The sequence below is a fragment of the Mustela putorius genome, unplaced genomic scaffold (genome assembly GCF_011764305.1).
Source record: "Mustela putorius furo isolate JIRA1106 unplaced genomic scaffold, ASM1176430v1.1 tig00003834_pilon_pilon_pilon, whole genome shotgun sequence".
Lineage (NCBI taxonomy): Eukaryota > Metazoa > Chordata > Mammalia > Carnivora > Mustelidae > Mustela > Mustela putorius.
The window spans coordinates 103,370,639-103,391,197 of NW_025421987.1; the positions used below are offsets into that span (position 1 = coordinate 103,370,639).

Below are 20,559 nucleotides of genomic sequence, written 5' to 3' on the forward strand. Positions count from 1 at the left end.
GAATGATTCTCATTCAATCATTTGAAGACCTGACTAAAACAGGATGAGTAAGAGGGAGCTCCACTTGCCTGACTGACTTCCTTTGACCTGGGACATCAGTTTTTTTCTGCCTTCATTGTTGAGCTGAAGCACGGACTCTTTCTGCGTCTCAAGCCTGTGGGCATTCAGGCTAGAACTGCTCCATTGGCTCGTTTAGGTCTCCAGCTTGCCTGTTGCAGACATTGGGACTTACCTGCTTCCATAATTGTGTGAGCTAATTCCTTATAATAAATCTTTTTAGATGTATTTATATGCATACACATTGCTCCTGTTTCTCTGTAGAACCTTAATAATACAGATTTTGATACTGAGAGTGGTTGTAGAGGAACAGCGTTTTATGGATTAGTTCTCTGAATTGGGTCTGGGGTTTCAAGAATTGCATGATGTTTCCAGGATTTCTGTATATAATGTGTTGGACTTTATTTTTCATTGCCCTTGAACTTTAACTGAGGTTATGAAACAACAGGAAATGCCCCCTTTCACCATCTGATTTAGCTTAAATATGAGGAGATAGAATTAGAGAAATGTGAGACTCTAGCTAAAGATGTACTGATGATTATTTTTTCCCTGTGTGGATTATAATAGGTCATGCATAATCTACTTTAAAGTCAAAATAATTTGAAAATGCATTTTAGCTTTTCTTGGAAGTTTCTCATTCTCATTAGAACTTATATGTTTAATTTTGTTGATAAAACTGCCATCTTTCCAAAACATTACAAGTATCAGTCTTATTAAAGAACCTCTTAATGCCTAAAGTTAATTCTGAAAATGATGATACATTGACATATAAAGCACTCCCTTAACCTAAATCACTTTGATAAGACTATGATAAACATTTCAACTTAAAACCATGGTCTTTTTTTTTTTTTTTTTTTTTAGGTTCTGAATAGCATCAATTCAATTGTTCATAATCCAAGAGCTCCAGTAATAATTTATAAACAGAGCAAAGGAGGAACCCAACATTTTAATAAAGATCTTGTTCAGGATTGTGGATTTGAGCATCTTATTCCTATAATAGAAATGTGGGCAGATCAACTGACTTCCTTAAAGGTAAGGGGTTGAATATTTTTTACATGCTTTGAAAATCTATTGGAGTCTCTGGGCTTTATTAATAGGACTAGGCTCCATTTTTTTTTGTTTGTTTGTTTTAGCTGTAAAGCTTAGCTTATTTAAAATTTAAAACTTGCTACTTACCGTATCAGTTTTAAGTATGACCTATTTGATATTGTCATTACTATAAGCTTTACCTCCTATAAAGTTCTACCAAAGACTCAGGCCTGCTGCCATGTTGAAAATCTGTAGTGGTTCTGTTTCACACCTCCAGGTCCTTCCCTGTTCTACGTTCATCTACCTCTTTTTGGTATTTCCATGCTTCAGATTTTCCTGGCCCTTATTCCTCTTTAGATGTGATGTTTTATCTTTCATTCCATTTTAATTGGGAATTTTTTTTTCCCCTCTTCATATTTGAAATCATTTTCCTTCTCTCAAAACTGTCCACATCTGTCTATTCTGTAAAGAAGTGAATAGTTCAGTAGCAGCCATACTACTTTTACTTATTCTCTCTGTCCATAGAAGAAAAAAATTTCTTTACTTTGTAGAGTTATTGTGCATTTCTTATCATGCATCTACAGGTTTTTCAGTTTTTTTTGAGTAGTACACTGAAAGGTGAATTGCTGAAGTCATTAATATTTAGTTTCTGGGGAAAGGAGTCAAGATGGCGGAGAAGTAGCAGGCTGAGACTACTTCAGCTAGCAGGAAATCAGCTAGATAGCTTATCTCAAGATTGCAAACACCTACAAATCCATCGGCAGATCGAAGAGAAGAACAGCAATTCTAGAAACAGAAAAAAAAACCACTTTCTGAAAGGTAGGACTGGCGGAGACGTGAATCCAAAGCGACAGGAAGATAGACCCCGGGGGGGGGGGGTGAGGGGCCTGCTCCCGGCAAGCGGCGGAGCAACAGAGCACAAGATCAGGACTTTTAAAAGTCTGTTCCGCTGAGGGACTACAGAGGCTAAACTGGGGTGAAGCCCACACGGGGTCAGCGTGGCCTCAGGTCCCACAGGGTCACAGAAGGATCGGGGGTGTCTGAGTGTCACAGAGCTTGCAGGTATTAGAACGAGGAAGCCGGCTACAGAGACAGAGCCGACAGTGAGCTCACAGCTCGGGGTTACCTTGAACGGGTCGCAGGCTTGGTGAGCTCGGAGCGCGGCCGGAGGTCAGGCAGACGGGAGTTACAGGGCGCTGTTCTCTGAGGGCGCACTGAGGAGTGGGGCCCCGCACTCTCGGCTCCTCTGGGCCAGACCAGGAGGCCACCATTTGTATTCCCGTCCTCCAGAACTCTACGGAAAGTGCTCAGGGAACGAAAGCTCCTGAAAGCAAACCCGAGCGGATTACTCAGCCCAGCCCCTGGTAAGGGCGGTGCAATTCCACCTGGGGCAAAGAACCTTGAGAATCACTACAACAGGCCCCACCCCCAGAAGATCAACAAGAAATCCAGCAAAGACCAAGTTCACCTACCAAGGAGTGCAGTTTCAATACCAAGGAGAGCAGCAGAATTCCAGAGGAGGAGAAAGCAAAGCACGGAACTCATGGCTTTCTCCCTATGACTCTTTAGTCTTGCAGTTAATTTAATTTTTTTTTCTCTTCTTCTGCTAAAATTTTTTTAACTTTTACCCTTTTCCTTTTTAACGTTTTTTAACTAGTTTATCTAATATATATATATTTTTCTTTATTATACTTTTCTTTATTCGTTTTCTTTTTTTAATTCTATTCTATTCTATTCTTTTCTTTTCTTTTCTTTCTTTCTTTCTTTCTTTCTTTCTTTCTTTTTCTTTCTTTCTGAACCTCTTTTTATCCCCTTTCAACCCCCTCACGATTTGGGATCTCTTCTGATTTGCTTAAAGCATATTTTTTTCTTTTTTATACTTTTCTTTATTCGTTTTCTTTTTTTAATTCTTTTCTTTCTTTCTTTCTTTCTTTCTTTCTGAACCTCTTTTTATCCCCTTTCAACCCCCTCACGATTTGGGATCTCTTCTGATTTGCTTAAAGCATATTTTCCTGATTTGCTTAAAGCATATTTGCCACCCCTTAGTATTTTACTTGCTCCTTCATATACTCTTATCTGGACAAAATGACAAGATGGAAAAATTCACCACAAAAAAAAAGAACAAGAGGCAGTACCGAAGGCTAGGGACCTAATCAATACAGACATTGGTAATATGTCAGATCTAGAGTTCAGAATGACAAATCTCAAGGTTCTAGCTGGGCTCGAAAAAGGCATGGAAGATATTAGAGAAACCCTCTCAGGAGATATAAAAGCCTTTTCTGGAGAAATAAAAGAACTAAAATCGAACCAAGTTGAAATCAAAAAAGCTATTAATGAGGTGCAATCAAAAATGGAGGCTCTCACTGCTAGGATAATGAGGCAGAAGAAAGAATTAGCAATATAGAAGACCAAATGACAGAGAATAAAGAAGCTGAGCAAAAGAGGGACTAACAGATACTGGACTATGAGGGGAGAATTCGAGAGATAAGTGAAAACATAATTATTGGGATTCCAGAAGAAGAAGAGAGAGAGAGGGGAGCAGAAGGTATACTGGAGAGAATTATTGGGGAGAAATTCCCCAATATGGCAAAGGTAACAAGCATCGAAATCCAGGAGGTGCAGAGAACACCCCTCAAAATCAATAAGAATACGTCCACTCCCCGTCACCTAATAGTAAAATTTACAAGCCTTAGTGACAAAGAGAAAATCCTGAAAGCAGCCCAGGAAAAGAAGTCTCTAACATACAATGGTAAAAATATTACATTGGCAGCAGACTTATCCACAGAGACCTGGCAGGCCAGAAAGAGCTGGCATGATATATTCAGAGCACTAAATGAGAAAAACATGCAGCCAAGAATACTATATCCAGCTAGGCTATCATTGAAAATAGAAGGAGAGATAAAAAGCTTCCAGGACAAACAAAAACTGAAAGAATTTGCAAACACCAAACCAGCTCTACAGGAAATATTGAAAGGGGTCCTCTAAGCAAAGAGAGAGCCTAAAGTGGTAGATCAGAAAGGAACAGAGACAATATACAGTAACAGTCACCTTACAGGCAATACAATGGCACTAAATTCATATCTCTTAATAGCTCCCCTGAATGTTAATGGGCTAAATGCCCCAATCAAAAGTCACAGGGTATCAGAATGGATAACAAAACAAAACCGACCAATATGTTGCCTACAAGAAACTCATTTTAGCCCGAAGACCCCTCCAGATTTAAAGTGAGGGGGTGGAAAAGAATTTACCATGCTAATGGACATCAGAAGAAAGCATGACTGGCAATCCTTATATCAGCTCATTTAGATTTTAAGCCAAAGACTATAATAAGAGATGAGGAAGGACACTATATCATACTCAAAGGGTCTGTCCAACAAGAAGATCTAACAATTTTAAATATCTATGCCCCCAACGTGGGAGCAGCCAACTATATAAACCAATTAATAACAAAATCAAAGAAACACATCAACAATAATACAACGATAGTAGGGGACTTTAACACTCCCCTCACTGAAATGGATAAATCATCCAAGCAAAAGATAAACAAGGAAATAAATGCCTTAAGTGACACACTGGACCAGATGGACATCACAGATATATTCAGAACATTTCATCCCAAAGCAACAGAATACACATTCTTCTCTAGTGCACATGGAACATTTTCCAGAATAGATCACATCCTCGGTCCTAAATCAGGCCTCAACCGGCATCAAAAGATTGGGATCATTCCCTGCATATTTTTAGACCACAATGCTCTGAAGCTAGAACTCAACCACAAGAGGAAGTCTGGAAAGAACCCAAATACATGGAGACTAAACAGCATTCTTCTAAAGAATGAATGGGCCAACCAGGAAATTAAAGAAGAATTGAAAAAATTAATGGAAACAAATGATAATGAAAACATAACGGTTTAAAATTTGTGGGACACAGCAAAGGGAGTCCTGAGAGGAAAATATATAGCGGTACAAGCCTTTCTCAAGAAACAAGAAAGGTCTCAGGTACACAACCTAACCCTACACCTCAAGGAGCTGGAGAAAGAACAAGAAAGAAACCCTAAGCCCAGCAGGAGAAGAGAAATCATAAAAATCAGAGCAGAAATCAATGAAATAGAAACCAAAAAACCAATAGAACAAATCAACGAATCTAGGATCTGGTTCTTTGAAAGAATTAATAAAATTGATAAACCCCTGGCCAGACTTATCAAGAAGAAAAGAGAAAGGACCCAAATAAATAAAATCATGAGTGAAAGAGGAGAGATCACAACTAATATCAAAGAAATACAAACAATTATAAGAACATACTATGAGCAACACTACGCCAACAAATTTGACAATCTGGAAGAAATGGATGCATTCCTAGAAACATATAAACTACCACAACTGAACCAGGAAGAAATAGAAATCCTGAACTGACCCATAACCAGTAAGGAGATTGAAACAGTCATTAAAAATCTCCAAACAAACAAAAGCCCAGGGCCAGATGGCTTCCCGGGGGAATTCTACCAAACATTTAAAGAAGAACTAATTCCTATTCTCCTGAAACTGTTCCAAAAAATAGAAATGGAAGGAAAACCTCCAAACTCATTTTATGAGGCCAGCATCACCTTGATCCCCAAACCAGACAATGATCCCATCAAAAAAAGAGAGCTATAGACCAATATCCTTGATGAACACAGATGTGAAAATTCTCACCAAAATACTAGCCAATAGGATTCAACAGTACATTAAGAGGATTATTCACCACGATCAAGTGGGATTTATTTCAGGGCTGCAAGGCTGGTTCGACATCCGCAAATCAATCAATGTGACACAACACATCAATAAAAGAAAGAGCAAGAACCATATGATACTCTCAATAGATGCTGAAAAAGCATTTGACAAAGTACAGCATCCCTTCCTGATTAAAACTCTTGAAAGTGTAGGGATAGAGGGCACATACCTCAATATTATCAAAGCCATCTATGAAAAACCCACTGCAAATATCATTCTCAATGGAGAAAAACTGAAAGCTTTTCTGCTAAGGTCAGGAACACGGCAGGGATGTCCATTATCACCACTGCTATTCAACATAGTATTAGACGTCCTAGCCTCAGCAATCAGACAACAAAAGGATATTAAAGGCATCCAAATTGGCAAAGAAGAAGTCAAACTATCACTCTTCGCAGATGATATGGTACTATATGTGGAAAACCCAAAAGACTCCACTCCAAAACTGCTAGAACTTGTACAGGAAGTAGTAAAGTGTCTGGATATAAAATCAATGCACAGAAATCCGTTACATTTCTCTACACCAACAACAAGACAGAAGAAAGAGAAATTAGTGAGTCAATCCCATTCACAATTGCACCCAAAACCATAAGATACCTAGGAATAAACCTAACCAAAGAGGCTAAGAATCTATACTCAGAAAACTATAAAGTACTCATGAAAAGAAATTGAGGAAGACACAAAGAAATAGAAAAATGTTCCATGCTCCTGGATTGGAAGAACAAATATTGTGAAAATGTCTATGCTACCTAAAGCAATCTACACATTTAATGCAATCCCTATCAAAATCCCACATATTTTTTTCAAAGAAATGGAACAAATATCCTAAAATTTATATGGAGCCAGAAAAGACCTTGAATATCCAAAGGAATATTGGGGGGAAAAAAGCAAAAGTTGGCGGCATCACAATTCCGGACTTCAAGCTCTATTACAAAGCTGTCATCATCAAGACAGCATGGTACTGGCACAAAAACAGACACATAGAATCAATGGAACAGAATAGAGAGCCCAGAAATAGACCCTCAACTCTATGGTCAACTAATCTTCGACAAAGCAGGAAAGAATGTCCAATGGAAAAAAGACAGCCTCTTCAATAAATGGTGTTGGGAAAATTGGACGGCCACATGCAGAAAAATGAAATTGGACCATTTCCTTACACCACACATGAAAACAGACTCAAAATGGATGAAGGACCTCAATATGAGAAAGGAATGCATCAAAATCCTTGAGGAGAACACAGGCAGCAACCTCTTCGACCTCTGCCGCAGCAACATCTTCCTAGGAACATCGCCAAAGGCAAGGGAAGCAAGGGCAAAAATGAACTATCAGGATTTCATCAAGATCAAAAGCTTTTGCACAGCAAAGGAAACAGTTAACAAAACCAAAAGACAACTGACAGAATGGGAGAAGATATTTGCAAACGACATATCAGATAGAGGACTAGTGTCCAAAATCTATAATGAACTTAGCAAACTGAACACCCAAAGAACAAATAATCCAATCAAGAAATGGACAGAGGACATGAACAGACATTTCTGCAAAGAAGACATGCAGATGGCCAACAGACACGTGAAAAAGTGCTCCATATCACTCGGCATCAGGGAAATACAAGTCAAAACCACAATGAGATACTACTTCACACCAGTCAGAATGGCTAAAATTAACAAGTCAGGAGATGACAGATGCTGGCGAGGATGCAGAGAAAGGGGAACCCTTCTGCACTGTTGCTGGGAGTGTAACCTGGTGCAACCACTCTGGAAAACAACATGGAGGTTCCTCAAAATGTTGAAAATAGAACTGCCCTTTGACTCAGCAATTGCACTACTGGGTATTTTACCCTAAAGATACAAATGTAGTGATCTGAAAGGGCACGTGCACCCGAATGTTTATAGCAGCAATGTCCACAATAGAAAGTCCAAAGTCCAAAGTCCACTATGGAAAGAACCTAAATGTCCATCAACAGATGAATGGATCAAGAAGATGTGGTATATATACACTATGGAATACTATGCAGCCCTCAAAAGAAATGAAATCTAGCCATTTGCGACGACATGGATGGGACTAGAGTGTATCATGCTTAGCAAGATAAGTCAAGCAGAGAAAGACAACTATCCTATGATCTCCCTGTAATGAGGAAGTGGTGATGCAACATGGGGGCTTAAGAGGGTAGGAGAAGAATAAATGAAACAAGATGGGATTGGGAGGGAGACAAGCCATAAGTGACTCTCAATCTCACAAAACAAACTGAGGGTTGCTGGGGGGGGGGGGTTGGGAGAAGGAGGGTGGGGTTATGGACATTGGGGAGGGTATGTGCTTTGGTGAGTGCTGTGAAGTGTGTAAACCTGGTGATTCACAGACCTGTATCCCTGGGGATAAAAATATGTTTATAAAAAATTAAAAAAATATTTTTAGTTTCTGTTCCCTTTAATCTTCCTTCCTTCCTTTCTTTTTTCTTTCTTCCTTTCTTTCTAGAGAAAGAGGGGAGGGGCATGGCGGAGAGGGAGAGAAAGAATCCTAAGCAGACTCCATGGAGGCACAGAGCCTGACACTGGGCTCAATCTCATGACCCTGGAATCATGACCTAAGCTGAAATCAAAATTCAGATACTTAACCGATTGAGCCACCCAGGCACCCCTTATCTTTAGATTTTTTTCAGTAACTAATATATATATCATGTTCATGATGTATTCTGTCATGTTCATGAAGATGTGATTCAGTAACAGTATTTGTCAATTAAGTATAATTGCATGAAGTATAAATGGTACAGAAGATATCTGTAAGAATATATTGCCTTATTGCATGAAGTATAAATGATACAGTAGATATCTATAAGAATATATATTGCATGAAGTATAAATGATACAGAAGATATCTGTAAGAATATATAAGGTTTATGAATTGTACCTTTTTTAATACTCTCATATGTCCCAAGGAACTTCCTAATACATAATGTGTGCTCAAAATTTGTCAAAAGAAAGAAGCAAAATAACAAATTCCAAGACAGCAAAATGAAGATGATGATATTGAATTTAAAAAAATAACAAAAACATACCTGTAATTGATGAGAGAATCTTCTCATTCACCTAATTTCTTCTATCCTTTTTATATAGGGATCAGATAGAGCTATAAAATAGAAAACATTTTAATTGAGTGATAGTGTTAGATTAATATACCTATCGTATAGACCTGAGTCTCTTCAGTTTATATCTTAGCAGAAGGTAAATAATTAGTATTAATTATGTAAACCATGGTTAATTATGTAAATCCAGTCACCGCTTGCTAGGGGGTTCTCCCAGTAGAAGGAAATGGTGCTAACCCCACTTTAAAAAGATTTATTTATTTATTTTAGAAAGTGCACGTGAGCAAATTGGGGGAGGAATAGAGGAAAACAATACTGGAGCAGAGTCCCTGCTGAACAGGGAGCCCAGTGTGGGGCTTGATCCCCATGACCCATTAAATCATGACCTGAGCCGAAACTGAGAGTCCCGCACCTAACTCACTGAGCCACCCAGGTGCCCCATCATGCTAATCCCACTTCAATTCCTCTCAAGGAAGATGGGCTCGAACATGCCCAGCCTTCCCAAGAGAAGGTTAAAAACTAGAAGAGTTTATTTATTTTAGAGTGAGAGAGCACAAGCAGGGGTAGGGGCAAAGGAGAGGGAGAAGCAGGCTCTCCGCTGAGCAAGGAGCTAGATGGGGGGCTCAATAAATAAACTCTTAAAGACAAAAACAAAAAAAACTGGCCCATGATGAAGTGCCAAGTGAATGAGGTAGATGACTTGTGCTCCACATTCTGGACGAGGAAATCCCCCCAAGAAAAGCTTTGTTAGTGGTGGTAAGTTCTTGCTACTGTATAGTAGCAAGACACTAGAAGACGACAAAGAGTAAACTCTGTAATTAGAATATTCTGAGGACTCCTGAGAGGAATTTAGTGGCTCTGCCACTGAAGTAACTCATCAATTTTAGGCGGTGATTCAGATATTTATTACTGCACAATCAGGATCCAAATTGAGAAACTATGTTAAGTTCTTTGTGGCCTCATATGGAAGGTTTTCTTTATTGTAGTAGCCTTTAAGGTTGGGACAGCCATTAGTTAGGCTAGGACAGCCCAGATTAGTTTTTTTCTTAGGATAGATTTGGCTTAAAAGAGAAGGATGGGAAAGGCAGAAAGTGCTGTCTGCTTTCTTCCTTCTGTCTTCCCAGGGAAGTTGAGCTAGACATTGCTTTCCCAACCCAGTATGCTGTTGTACCTTGTGGCTTTCCCATTCCCCAGTGCTCTAGAGGCCTGCTGTATAAAGACAGGACATTGGTTGTACATCTACATCTCCACAGCTGAGCAATGTGGAGAACAAAGGAGACCCTTTTTTAGATTTTTCAGGGCTTGGTGGACTATGCTACAACCATCCTGTCACTGCCAAGTAGACCAGAACAGTTCTTTATCTTAACTATCTAATACTTTATTCCCAAGCAAAATTTATATTTGGTGTGCTTTTTACTGAAGACCGTTTCTTTATAATCATACCTTGGTGGTGGTGCATTGGTCAATTAAAGTATTTATGCTGCAACTTCTTGACTTTTTCAAATTCTAATGGCACTTACTGTTTAAAACATTCATTTGATACTGATGTATTGCATAGAATTGCTGAAATAGTAATTGCCTTCTTAACAAATGAGAGGTAACAGATAACAGTATGTAAGGTCCGGGAAGTCACTGGAGAATGATAAATAAGTTGAGGACAAAAATAAGGAGTTGGAAAAAGAATTTCCTATGCTTCTTTCTGTATTTTAGGATTGCACTAATACAGTAACCACTAGCCACATTTAGCTTTTGATCACCTAAAATACACTAGTCTCAATTGAGATGTACCGTAAATTTAAAATATCTACCAGATTTAAAAGACTTAGTAGAAAAAAATAAAATATTGATTATGTATTAAAATGATAATATTTGGATATAGTGGATTAAACCAAATATATTATTAAAATTAATGCTACCTATTTCATTTTGCTTTAAGTGTGGGTGCTCAACAATTTAAAATTACCATGACTATAGTGGTCCTTTAATAAGCAATGTAATGGGACAGATGGTAGCTATACTTGTGATGAACATAGCAAAATGTATAAACTTGTCAAATCACTAAGTCATATATCTGAAACTAATGTAACATTGTGTGTCAACTATAGTATTAAAAACATAAGTAAATAGAATTACTCTGACTTACATTTCTTTTGGACATCATTGTTCTAAAGGGCCAAGCACTGTTCATGCACATAGCAGATGCTCAGTAAATGTTTATCAGTTGACCAGTTTTAAACTTCCAGTAGCTTTGTCCTTTGTGCACAGGTTAAAAAAAATTAGGAGAACCTGTCTAGGTCAAAAGGATTAAGTAGGCTGTCAACAAAGATTAAGTAAAATTAATTTGATTTAGAATCTTTTTAACTATTTTTTCAAATTAAAACCTGCCTAGAAATAAATGCTATAATGGATGAATATTGAAAACATTATCCTAAGTGAAGGAAAGCCAGTTACAAAAGGCCACTTACTGTATAATTCCACCTTATGTGAAATGCCTAAAATAGGCAAATCCATAGAAACAGAAAGTATGTTAGTAGTGACCTAGGTGCTGGGGATAGGAAAGAATGGGGAATGGCAGTAAATGTATATGGGATTTCTTTTTGTGGTGATGAAAATGTTCTGAAATTAGATAATAGTGATGGTTGTACATCTCTCTGTAAACTGAATAAAGTTACTGAATTGTACACTTATAGAGAATGAATTTTATGTGAATTATATTTCAGTAAATCTGTTAATAGAATTATTTAAGGCCAAAATATAAAGGATAAGCTTATTTTTTATCCATCAACAGTGCAAAAATAATTACTTAAATAACATAAACTACTAATACATAATATCATTACTTTAAATATCCAGATTTGAGATAATCAATATATCATGTCTTTTTGAAGCCCTGTATTTACCTGGAGAAAACAAATTTAATAGACTCTTTCTAAACTGGCAATGGTAGTCAAAAAAATACTGACGATAGTTTATATATATTAAACCTGCCTGAATAATATATTTTATTAGCATTGTTACAGAAACTTTTTTAAGGTCAATAATACCATGTTTTTTCTTTTGTTATAAAGGATTTGTATAAGTCCTTGAAAATACTATCTGCAGAATTGGTGCCTTGGCATAATTTTAAAAAGCAGGATGAAAATGAAGGTATCAGAATTGAAGATCTGTTGTTTATAGTAGATACCATGTTAGAAGAAGTTGAAAATAAGGAAAAGGTAATGATTAATACTTAGTAAATGTTTACCAAAATTTTAATGTAATCTTATCTTAAAAACTGATAGTGAAACAGATACTGATTTTATTCTACTAAGATTCTTTTTCTCTTTTTAAAGTTTTTATTAAAGTCTTGGGATTATTTTAATATGTGAATGGTTTCTCCCTCTCTTTTGGACAGGACAGCAATGTGCCAAACTTAAAAACTTTGCAAGCTATTGTTTCTCACTTCCAAAAGCTATTTGATGTGCCTTCTTTAAATGGAGTCTATCCTCGAATGAATGAAGTTTATACTAGGCTTGGAGAAATGAACAATGCTGTGAGAAACCTCCAAGAACTCTTAGAATTAGGTGATGACTTTTGTCCTTTCTGGCCCCTATTTAAGAATTATTCCAGAGGGATGCCTGGGTGGCTCAGTGGGTTACAGCCTCTGCCTTCAGCTCAGGTCATGGTCTCAGGGTCCTGGGATCAAGACCTGCATTGGGCTCTCTGCTCAGCAGGGAGCCTGCTCCCCACCCCCCCTGCCTGCCTCTCTGCCTACTTGTGATCTGTCAAATAAATAAATAAAATTAAAGAAAAAAAAAAGAAGAAGAAATTCCTGCAGCGCCTGGGTGGCTCAGTGGGTTAAAGCCTCTGCCTTTGGCTCGGGTCATGATCCCAGCGTCCTGGGATCTGCCGCCTCTCTGCCTACTTGTGATCTCTGTCTGTCAAATAAATAAATAAAATAAATATTTTTTTTAAGAAAGAATTATTCCTAATAAACAAAAAGTAGATTAAAAAATTGAAAAGTAAAAAAACTGAGGATAACTAAAGCATAAAATATTTGATTTAATGATGATGAAATTCTCTTTTAAAATATCCTTTTAGGGACACCTGGGTGCTTTTGTCATTAAGCATCTGCCCTGGACTCAGGTCATGATCCCAGCATCTTCCCTGTTTGGTGGGAAGCTTGCTTCTCTCTCTCCCCCTGTTTGTATTCCCTCTCTTGCTGTGTCTTTGTCTCTCTTCAAATAAATAAATAAAATCTTTTTTTTTTTAAAGATTTTATTTATTTATTTGACAGAGATCACAAGTAGGCAGAGAGAGGAGGAAGCAGGCTCTCCAAGGAGCAGAGAGCCCACTATGGGGCTCGATCCCAAGACCCTGGGGTCATGACCTGAGCAGAAGGCAGAGGCTTTAACCCACTGAGCCACCCAGGCGTCACAATAAATAAAATCTTAAAAAAAATAAAATATCCTTTTCTTTCTCTCTTTCAGATAGTTCATCCTCATTGTGTGTGTTGGTGAACACAGTTGGAAAATTGTGTAAACTGATTAATGAGAATGTGAATGAACAGGTTATGCAGGTATTGGGACCTGAAGACCTCCAAAGGTATTTATTTTAAAAAGTATCTTCCATAGTGCTTGGATTGGTGAAATTAAAGACTTTCAGAACTTCATAAGTTATTTACCTTTCCTGTTTGGGTTAGCGTCTTTTAAATAATTTGACAATCTAAAATAGTCTCACACCTTATTGATGGAGAGAATGCCAAGCATTTTCAAGATAAAAAGGGATTGTAGGGCCTGTAAGTTTATATAGGGTGAGTCAGGACTCCAGCATTATTGCTATAAGCATGTTTCCAAGGGAAAGTATATATGGAGAAAGTCATACCTTGTTAGCAATTTCATGTTAGTGTTTGGAATATATGAACAAGTCCTATTTTTAGTATACTACCATAGATCATTTAGTAATTGCTAACAATGTATTATTTGATTAGAAGATAAATGTTAAGGAGTTTTTTTTAAAAGCTAGTCATCTCTAAAATAAAACCTGATTTTTTTTAAAAAAAAGGAAACATAGTTATACCTAAAGCAACTCTTCCACCTCCCCTCAATTTTATATTGTAACATATATACATATACCACCTATTCCACATATTCCGCATGTTTTCTAGGAATATCTGGCACTTGAGTTTTCTGATACTTGATGCTTTTAAAAGGAACATATATCTCACTATTGGTCTTTTTCCCTTTCCCACATTTACACATTTACACATTTCCCTTTCCCACATTACATTAAGTTTAATAAGATACAGGATATGAAAAACAATTTTTAGAAAATGTTAAAAAGCAAGATCTCTTGGGGCTTGTGGGTGGCTCAGTCAGTTAAGTGTCTGCCTTCCGCTCAGGTCATGATCCTAGGGTCCTGGGATCGAGCCCCACATTGGGCTCCCTGCTCAGCAGAGAGCCTGCTTCTTCCTCTCCCTCTGCCTGCTGCTCTGTCTACATGTGCTCTCTCTCTATCTCCCTGTCAAATAAATAAATAAATAAATAAATAAAAAAAAAAAGGAAGGTCTCTTAAAAATTCTCAAGCTTTCCACATTAGGAATGTTAAATAAATATAACTTTGGAACACATGTTTACACTGATAATAAGAATTTTTTTTTTTTTTTTTTAGAAAAGTCGTATTAGATGAAAAAAGACCTTTTTAAAAGGACGGATTGCAGTAAATGATTATTAAATTTATATTGAAGTTAGGAAATTTCTTTCCATTTTGAAAATGTTTTATTTCAATCAGATGTAAGAACCTTAAGTTGGAAATTCAGTGTAAACTGTGCATTTTTCTTTAAAAGCATTATCAACAAACTGGAAGAACATGAGGAATTTTTCCCAGCATTTCAGGCATTTACTAATGATCTACTTGAAATCTTAGGTAAGATCTTTGTTGGTAGTGGTTAAATTTCGAGTCTTAAGATGTCAATGGGTTTGAGAGATGAGTGTTCCTTAGTCGCTGTATTAGTGCTTTTACTTAGAGTGTTTTGGTAGAAGGTGTCTAAAAAACACTAAAAGTTAACTTGTAATTAGAGTTGGTTGGGGTTGGTCTATAAAAAAGAGAAGCACATAGCCTTGAAAGAGCTAAGGGCTGCCTTTATTTTGAAACTGTAAAATGAGAAATGGTATTTCTCTGGGTAGGCCCAGTTAACCCTGACTCTGGCATGGCCTAATGAGAAATCTTTGTAGGATTTATGATTTTGAAGGTGTTTAGTTTGGTTTTTTTTCTTCCTTTTTTTTAAAGATAGAACTTACCTACTGTGTTTTTTTAAATATACAAATTAAATTTCTTAGGTGGTAAGAAGTAATCTAAGGTAAACATCTGTAGAAAAAAAGAAATAAATCTGTATAAGGGAGAAGATACATTTGTATTCTCAGTCAGATTGAGGGTTCTATTATTAGTATTATCTTTTAAAGGGGAAAAAATGTAATTTGCTTAGGAATCATAGGCAAAATAGTGACCCAAGGCTCTCATTTTAAGTGTGATTATATATGGCTATAAAAGTAATTTATCTTACTATTAAGAACACTTTAAGGTTTAAAGTGATTTATTCACTGATGAATTTTTTTTCTATATAATTCAATTGAAAGATTTTTTTTTTTTTTTTTTTAAAGAATGCCTCGTTGACATAGGAAATTAAATTAGAAGAAGAGGGGTGCCTGGCTGGCTCAGTGAGAAGAGCGTGCAGCTCTTGATCTTGGGGTTGTGAGTTCAAACCCCACGTTGGGCAGAGAGCTTACATAAAAATAATAATAAAATTAAATTAGAAGAGGAAATGAGGTTTAGTAGAAGATAAGGGAATGAGTAAATTAAAATTTGGTAAGAAGATGAATAAATGAAAAGAAGCATCTGACTAGAATACCTGCCCTGGTAAACATAAAGGAAGTTTTGTGGCCAGTTTTATGTAGACTGTGGAAGCAAGGGGGACAGTGACTGTGCATTAGGCATGTGCATATATTTGAAAAGAACATAGCAAGGGGAAATGTAATTTGAAAGCTAAACTTAAAATGAGACATGAAATTGTAGAAATGTGTTGCCTCATATCCCCAAGACCCTCATTTCATAAAATAATGTGATTTTACAGGCTTTGGGGTAGCAGTTAAACAGGGAGGTTCTTCTCATTAGTAAACATTTTAATAGGTGCACAGGTAACACTTGTTTTAGAATCCTTCTACAGAAACTTCCTCTCAGATACTATGACACTCAGCATGGTTCATGGGGGATCATTTACTTCAAGAAGCCATGTCTCCCTGTATATGAGCTCTGTATTTATGTCATAGTTGAAATTCTGGAATTAAAAATAACACTTAACATTGGGAAAGTTAAATCTGGCAGACATAACTATGTTTATTATTACTAAATGTCATTTTAAGCATCAACTACAGAATGTTGAACTGAATACTAGATGTGGAGAAGGACTTTGTTGTTCTCATATAAGGGGTGTGATTAGCTGAGAATATTCTCATATTAGCTCACATCCTTTTCAAGTTTCATTTATAAGGCAGATACCTCATTTTTAGTGAGAATACAGGTACGATTTCAGAATGGGGTTCAGGGATTAACTTGATCTTATTATGATGCAAGGTGTGAATCAAATTTTCTGTTGTAGATTTGCTTATATTTTTTTCTGATATCTTGACACTTTGTAAGTGGATCTAGATAAGTATTCTGACTAAAGTCAGGAGCTTGAGTAGCATGGGCTATACGTTTAGGTTAAAAAAAGCAACCAAAATTCAGCTAAACATGGAAGAAGAGAGGTGGAATCTAAGGAAGCATGTTTTATATAGAGGAAAATGAGTTTATAAACTGTGGCCTATCAGAATAAGGTAGAAAACAATGGTAAGAATCTAGAGAACTTGCCGCTGTCACTTGTAGGGTTGGAGCCTAGATAATGAGAGAAAAGGACCTTGTTTATTCAGCATCCAAAAGCTTACAGACAGTGAATTTAACAGGCTGAGTGTAAGAAGACAGTTTCAGAAAGAGAAATCAAATTCACAAATAATCTGGCAGAGAAGAACCCGAACTAGTTGATCTCGTAAGCTGGACCAGCCTAAGCTCTACAACACGTTGCATCTGAGATTTGTACTTTGCCTCACACTTTTTACTAGGTAAATGTGTTTCATCCTAAAAAGGTAGACCTATGAATGATCCTGCTAATGAGAAATTTTTCCAGTAGAATTAAGGAGAGGACTACCTTCTGTGAGAAAAAATCATTAAGTGCTCAGATGGGACCCAGAACAGAGACAGCTTTTACCCAGGATTTCACCACGTGGGCTCACCCATGTAATTACATAGATTTAAAGCGGCAATAACATCACAAACGTGGCCAGTAGGATTGCTTAATAAGGGCACACTGCTGATGAGATTAATATCAGAGTCAGAGGATACTTGAAGGTATATGGTAGCTTTACAAACAGATGCCCTGTGAAGCAACTGTGTCTGAATCAGTGACACTCTTATTATCACCATTAGAGAAAAATTTCACATGCATTAAAGTGCTAGTGTTGCCTTTGCATTTGAGATTTGCTTTGCTTAGAAATTCTCATTTCATCTGAGCCTATCACTAGATAAAGCTACTCTTTTCTTATTTTTGTTTTTCTGTTACAGAAATTGATGACTTGGATGCCATTGTACCTGCAGTAAAGAAATTAAAAATACTTTCATACTGAAAACAAATCAAATCATTTTTACTGTGTAAATTGCATTCTTACCATTCTGAGTATTTTGTAGGATCTTGCTTTGAGATAAAGGTTATAAATGTATTTACTCTCAGAATTCATCCCCTTCTTAGTATTGGGTCCTTCCCATCTATATTTTCATTAACTTTGAGATTCTTATATAGAAAACATTGTAAGCTAAAGTGGTAAGCATTTCTTCAGTGCTTAAAGTTTAAGACTGTTTTAAAGTGTAGTGTATGAGTAAAACAGAAACTCAGATTGCAGATAATAAAAAGGTTGTATTTAGGTTGAGATTTTAGTGACCTTTTTGATTCTGGGAACAAGGATTGCCTGTGGCTCTCTTGAATTCAGCCAATAAGAACCTTCTGCTTCCTGGCAAGGAAATGGCACATTCTGTTAAGATAACCCTCAGGGCACTGCCTTTTCAAAGCAGGAGGAAGAAAAGGATGAAGGAAAAAATGTTTTATCATTGTGTTAGGATAGGAAATGAATTATGAGGTAATATAAATGAGCAGATAGTAGTCTCTCGTTTAAAATATCTTTTTACAATCTTGATGTAATATACTTTTTATAAGGACATGAAATCTTAAATAAAGTTTTTGTGAAGAATTTCCAAATATAAGTGTCCTCAGTGACTTATTTATATTATGCACAAATAATGAATCATATTTTCTTACAAGGCTGAGCCTTGCTGCATTTTATTTTATGTGAGAATACTTTCCTTGCTGCCTTCTGCTGCTTCTCTGTTCTCAATATTCAGTCTGATTTTTTAAGGGACCAATGTTACTATACCCCCCCCCATTCTTTTATAAGTAGCAGACTAGATTTAAAATTCTTTAAATTGTTTTGCTAGGCTGCAGTTATATTTCTAAACTCTAGCCCAGAATTTGTGAAAGAATCTGTGTCTTTGAGGGTTAAGTAGAAAAAGTGATTGGGTACTCAATAATGTAAATACTCTGAGTTGATTAGATTACTCCAAGAAATTGCTATGAGGCAGTTGGTAAATCTAACATTATATGAAAGGAAGAAATGTAATTTAAAAATTATGTTAATTTAAATTCTGTTAGCTAGTTTAAGAGCCTCTGGTTAGCTCTTAGTTTAAAACAGGTTTTCAGACTCTTCCTCGAGGCCTCAGAGTTTTTTTGGAGGGTCACTGGAGGAAGAACTGCAGATTCTCTCTGTTAGATCTACTTTTATCCAGTTTTATTTATTGAAAATATAAGTACTGCAGTTATTGTTTAGCTCCTTTTTAAACATTTTAATTGATAAATAATTGACTAAGAAGCTATATGTATTTAAACTATACTATTTAATAAATTCTAATACACACACATATATACCTGTGAAACCATCACCACAATCAAAATACTGAACATACCTATCTCTCCAAAAGTTATCTCTTTGCCCTTGGTAATCCAACCCAGCACCCTCCTACTCGTAAGCAACAATTGATCTGCTCTCCCTCACTATAGACTCATTTGCATTTTATGGGATTTCATGTAAATGGAATCATACAATTGATTTTATTTATTTATTTTTAAAAGATGTTATTTATTTATTTGACAGAGATGACAAGTAGGCAGAGAGGCAGGCAGAGAGAGGAGGAAGCAGGCTCCCTGCTGAGCAGAGAGCCCGATGTGGGGTTCGATCCCAGGACACTGGGATCATGACCTGAGCTGAAGGCAGAGGTTTAACCCACTGAACCACCCAGGCGCTCCTCATACAATTGATTTTAAAAAGCTTTTTTCTTTTTTGGTCTGGCCTCTTTCCCTCAGCATAATTATTTTGGGATTTTTGCATGTTGTTGTATTTATTAACAGTTCATTTCTTTTTATTGTATAGTAGTCCATTGTATGAGTCTACCACAGTTTGTCTATCCATTCACTTACTGATGGAAATTTTAGGTATTTTGAGTTTTTTACTACTACAGGTAAAACCGCCATAAAGATTCATGTTGTTCAGATCTTTGTATGGACATATACCTGATATCCAGTGTCTTGAAAACTGTTTCATATACTTTGTTCTTTGTTTTGTTTGGGTTCTGGTTGGTAGAGGTAGAAGGGTAAATTTGGTTTCTTTTACTACATCCTGGGAGTGAGAGTTTGGAAATATTAAGTCTGAAAATATATAAAGTTTCTTGGGTTGTCTCTTCATTATTTTTTTCTAATTTTATGGCTCCGTAGTCAGAGTTTTGGTTTGGGGTTTTTTGTTTGTTTTGTTTTTTTGCATCAAGTCTTTGGAATGTGCTGAGAGTTTCTTTGTAATTTTCTATGTCATGAAATTTATACATATTCTACATGTTGCTTTAAAAAAAAGCGCCTCATCTCTATTTGATATATACTGCCAGTAAATTGTTTAAATCTACTTCATTTCTGTCCATTGTTTTGTCTTCTTGATTTGTTAGTTTATCGGAGATACTGAAATTTCTCTGGATTTGTCAAATTTGTTTTATGTATTTCAAACATATTTACATATACATATAAATTCATAGTTGATAATATCTTCTCAATAACTCTTGCTCCTCAAGCATTTCACTTTGAATGCGGGATTATCCTTTTAATTAATAGCTGTTGGATATTTATTTTCCTTATTTATTTATTTATTTATTAATTTTTTAATTGTAAAACATAACACATGCTAAAAATGGTATAAACCACAAATGTCAAGTATGATGAATGATTATACGTGAGTACCCATGCAACAATCAAAAATATAGAACATCACCAGCACTCCAAAATACAACCACCATGTCCCTTCCTCCAAAGGGTAACTATTAGCTTGACTTATGTTTAGTCTCTTCCTTTTTTTTTTTTTTTTTTTTAATATATAAATTGCTTTGCCATTTTTGTGTATGCCTATACCAGGATAGTTGAGTTTTACATGCTTTTGAACTGTATAAAAACAGTGAATCATGTTCTTTTTAGTG

The 20,559-nt window shown here is 36.3% G+C and overlaps 1 protein-coding gene across 8 annotated transcripts in view; it reads left to right on the forward strand.

Moving 5' to 3' along the window:
• The window catches only part of CEP70 (centrosomal protein 70), a 128,642-nt gene that overhangs the window by 93,782 nt on the left and 14,301 nt on the right, over positions 1-20,559 (forward strand). For 6 of the 8 annotated variants that reach the window (XM_045088860.1, XM_045088863.1, XM_004762419.3 and 3 more), the window contains 5 exons: positions 919-1,089; positions 12,000-12,146; positions 12,326-12,494; positions 13,401-13,515; positions 14,756-14,835. In XM_045088860.1, coding sequence (XP_044944795.1) covers positions 919-1,089; positions 12,000-12,146; positions 12,326-12,494; positions 13,401-13,515; positions 14,756-14,835 — 682 coding nt within the window. Of the gene's footprint in view, positions 1-918; positions 1,090-11,999; positions 12,147-12,325; positions 12,495-13,400; positions 13,516-14,755; positions 14,836-17,562; positions 18,251-20,559 lie in introns of those variants that run through there. The other 2 variants (XM_004762421.3, XM_004762422.3) reach the window with 2 other exon arrangements.